The 3,886-nt window shown below is 40.6% G+C and overlaps 1 protein-coding gene and 1 pseudogene across 1 annotated transcript in view; one reads left to right on the plus strand and one right to left on the minus strand.

Moving 5' to 3' along the window:
• Nucleotide 1: 1 nt before the first annotated feature.
• Nucleotides 2-1,168, minus strand: LOC111409705 (annotated as a pseudogene).
• Nucleotides 1,169-2,158: 990 nt separating this feature from the next.
• The window catches only part of LOC111408693 (transmembrane emp24 domain-containing protein p24delta3-like), a 9,339-nt gene continuing 7,611 nt past the window's right edge, over nt 2,159-3,886 (plus strand). The window contains exon 1 of the mRNA XM_023038444.1: nt 2,159-2,518. Coding sequence (XP_022894212.1) covers nt 2,303-2,518 — 216 coding nt within the window. The 5' untranslated portion in view covers nt 2,159-2,302. The remainder of the gene's footprint in view (nt 2,519-3,886) is intronic.

Here is a 3,886-nt window from a genome sequence, read left to right on the forward strand (position 1 = left end):
CAGGTGCCCATTCCTCAGCAATTCTGTTCCTAATAAGATCAGGATCTGCCGTTGGTGGCTGCCGAATGTCGAATCCCGCCTCCGCTTCAGATGGTTGCATATTCATCACAAATCCCTGATCATTCAAATCCGTTAGCCATTATAAATTACTAATACAAATCAATCACAATATACTTCGCACCAATATTTGCAAACTTAAACGCACCGTTGGGGATGGAATTCCGGCTTTCAGAAACACAGGATTAACCGAAATAACCTCTGAAGGTGCAGCCAAACCGGCCTTAACAAGATCAAATTGATTTTCCCTAAACTTAGTGATAACCTCTATACTCTTCATCATATTTTCCATAGCACTATTATCATACATTCGTGACCCATGACCGGGTTCTCCCGTGGCTTTGATCACCACATGCCACGGGGACCTATCTGCGTAAAATATCCTAAACTGATCAGTAGTTGACGCCTGGCCTTCATCCAAAACGAACCCAACTTTCAACTTCTTGAACTCTTCAGACTTAACTAACCTAGCCATCCCATCAAATCCCCCCACCTCTTCTTCTGGCACATAACATATATGAACGGTCCTTGTTGGAGAATAATGAAAATTAATTTCCAATTCCTTGATGGCCTCTAAATACTGCATTCCGATGCATTTATCATCCTGTGCGCCACGAGCGTAGATTTCTCCGTCAGGGGATATGTGGGCTTCAAAAGGTTCGTGCAACCACTTGGAGGACTCGGCGGGGACGGAGTCGAGATGGGAGTTGAGAAGGACGGAGGGGAGGGAGGGATTAGAGCCAGGCCAAGTGAGGAGGAGAAGAGGCTTATCTGGAGTGGTGAAGTAAAGGGTTTGAATCTGGAGGGTAGGGATGGTGCGAGCGAAGCTAGTGAGGTAGTTGACGGCGGTGTTGTAGTCTGGATTGGGGTGGGCGGTGTAGATTCTGAGGTAGTTTTGGAAGCGGGTTATGGGAGTGTTGGTGGGAGGATGGCCGATGGCGGATGGTTGTAGGATTAAGAGGAGGATCACGGCGGCGAGCGGAAGACAGCGGTTGTGCTTGGGCATGGTTCAGTGATAGAATTGACTGCTTGAGTGGAGGTTGCCGTTGAAAATGAAGTCACCGAGTGGCAGAATTCCCCACAGTAACCATTTTTACAAATTCTCGCATTGCGAACTAAAATTAGGGGTGTCAATCGAGTTGAGCGGCTCGTTAGTTCAACTCGTAAAAAGGCAACTCAAGTTCGTATTTGGACTAGCTCGAGCACGAGCCGAGCGACATGCTCGTTAAGCGAGTTGAACCTGCTCGACTCGTCCACGGGCAAATGGCTCGTGACATAGTTTCATTAATCAATATATTGCGTTTATAACTTTGGAAAATTGTAGATTAGAGCTCGAATTTAATATCTCAAACTTGTCGCAATTCGACACATTATCTCTTCTTAACAAATGAGGTAGGAATGACAACGGGATCAACATGAGACAGTGTTTAACTGGATGTCCATTATCATTTTTGTCATGTCAAGATTTTGGAGTGGACGGGGATTGAAAATCCTCATTTTCGAAGCAAATTGAATTTGGGGATGCCATGAGATGTCTACTAGACTTTAGGAGACCAACTTGCTAAATGCTTGTTCGACCCTCTTTAAAATTTTAAATTGTTTGTTATAGTATCATTTTTCACTGCATATTCATACAATAAAGTATTCTAACTACAAATCAATAATTTTTTTTAGGATTTTCTAGTGGCACATCACTATGTACTGAAAGGTGTCCATAATGGACATTCGGCGCCGCCTATTGGAGGGGCGCCGATGGATCACAAGCGCCCCTGGGGCGCCTCCATATCCCTTTAACTACCACTAGAATAATCCTTTTTTTTTATTTTTTAATCATATACACTCCAAAAAATATTATTGAATTAGGGGCTCAACCTAATTCTATATGGGGACCAATCTTCCAATTTTGCCCTGAAATCCTATACAAACCAAACCAGTTGAAGAGCGTGGGTGCTCAACCTAATTCTACGTTGATTGTCCTAACTGGCACTTCATTTCTTAAATGGAACGATATGATTGGTTTAAACTAAAGAGTAGATGCGTGGCGCGAAGACACTAACTTTATATACCCACTCGCATTTCGTCATGGGATTTTAATAATAATTAGTCAACCCCTCCACTCATTAGGCGCGTGGGTTCTTCTCATCTACCCCAAGAAGAAATTCAACCTTTTGGACAAATCCGATCCAATTCCAGCCTTCAACCTCTAATTATACTTACAAAGTTACGCACACTCATAGGTGTACAGATGAAGTCAGTAGAGGTCTGTTTGTTGGGTGTAGTGCTCATTGTGGTGGGGCTGGTGGTGCCGGTGGCGCGGGGGATATGGTTGGACGTACCGAGTTCAGGAACAAAGTGTGTATCGGAGGAATTACACAGCAAAGTCGTCGTTTTGGCTGATTTCTTTGTCGTCGGCGACGAGCATCATATAAATAATAGCATTGTTCCCACCATTTCTGTTAAGGTAAATACGCCTTTTTGCTTCTAGGGTTGATCTTCCGTTCCTCCTAGGTTTTTTGGTTTTTGTTTTGATCAAAAAATTGGTTTTGTAATTTGGCTATTGATTTCGTTACTTTGATCTTCGCTAAGTTAATTGGTATCGTGTTAATGAGTTATTGATAGTTGGTATAATTTGAGAGTGGATAGAAATTGCAAAGAAGATTGCAGTGAATGTTGAAGTTGCATTTACTTTAAAAATTGGGAGTTTATTTTTCTTCGATTAGGACAACATATCGTAGCTACCCAGAAGAAAACATGATATTGGAAAATATCATTGCTATTACTCAAACAATTCGAATTAGCAAAAGCAATGTCTCCTTGCATAATATGGATTCCAAATATTCATCTTAATCAACCCACCTCATTCGTCAGCTCATTTCCCATCTCATGGAAAACCCTTTTAGCTCCGCTTAGCTGCTTCATATTTGCCCGGAGTTCGCTCCCAAATTGACTCATTCCATACTAGAAATAATCGCAGGCATCTTCTTCGGCCGATCTCTCTTGTTCCTGTTTAGTCCCCTTCATTTCGTAAGCCGTTGAAGGTGTAGCTGGGGCACATATTGTGTTTTCGGGCTTTAAAAAGGGACAAATTTTAGCAGATGGTGCTGACTATTGCATGGGAACAGGTTCATCTCTTAGGTCGGGCAGTAAGGATCGGAAAAGGGCAATCACTCATTCTTAAAACCAGCGTGTGTACTGACCCCTAATCGAATTGTTTGGGCGCCATATTCTAGGATTCCAAACTATGTGATTCAAGAATAATAGATAAATAGAAAGAAATTTATTATTTGTATTCAATTTATTTTCTAGTATAATTCATTATTATTCCAGTGGTAACGGATTCACCTTTTCCTCATTGACTGTACATAGGTTCTATGTTGAACGTGTAGTACATTGCCTGATTTTTTTTGCAAGCTTTCAATTGCAAGAAATCACAAAAAGTGTTAAGAAAAAAAAAATATTCAAAATGTTTGAATCAAATTGATTAGCTTAGAATTTTCATGATGCTTAATCGAGCAAGGAGTAAGTTGTTGATGGTTTCATCGTTAGAAATATCAATTCAATTTAATTAAGGGCGTGTTTGATTAGCATGGAAATTATTTCCTAGAAAAGAATATGTTTTCCTTGTTTTGAGGAAAACAAAAACCTACCTCTCCATAAAGAAAATGTTTTCCTCAAAAATAAGGAAAACTAGGCATATTTTCAAAGGTTAGAAAATACTTTTGAGGGAAAAAATTGTTCCATGGAAAATTTTTCAATCAAACACACCGTAAGTTCTAAATGATAAGTAAGAGGAGTAATGGAAATGATTTGGATCTATGGCGATTGTACC

The sequence above is a fragment of the Olea europaea genome, chromosome 14 (genome assembly GCF_002742605.1).
Source record: "Olea europaea var. sylvestris chromosome 14, O_europaea_v1, whole genome shotgun sequence".
Taxonomy (NCBI): Eukaryota; Viridiplantae; Streptophyta; class Magnoliopsida; order Lamiales; family Oleaceae; genus Olea; species Olea europaea.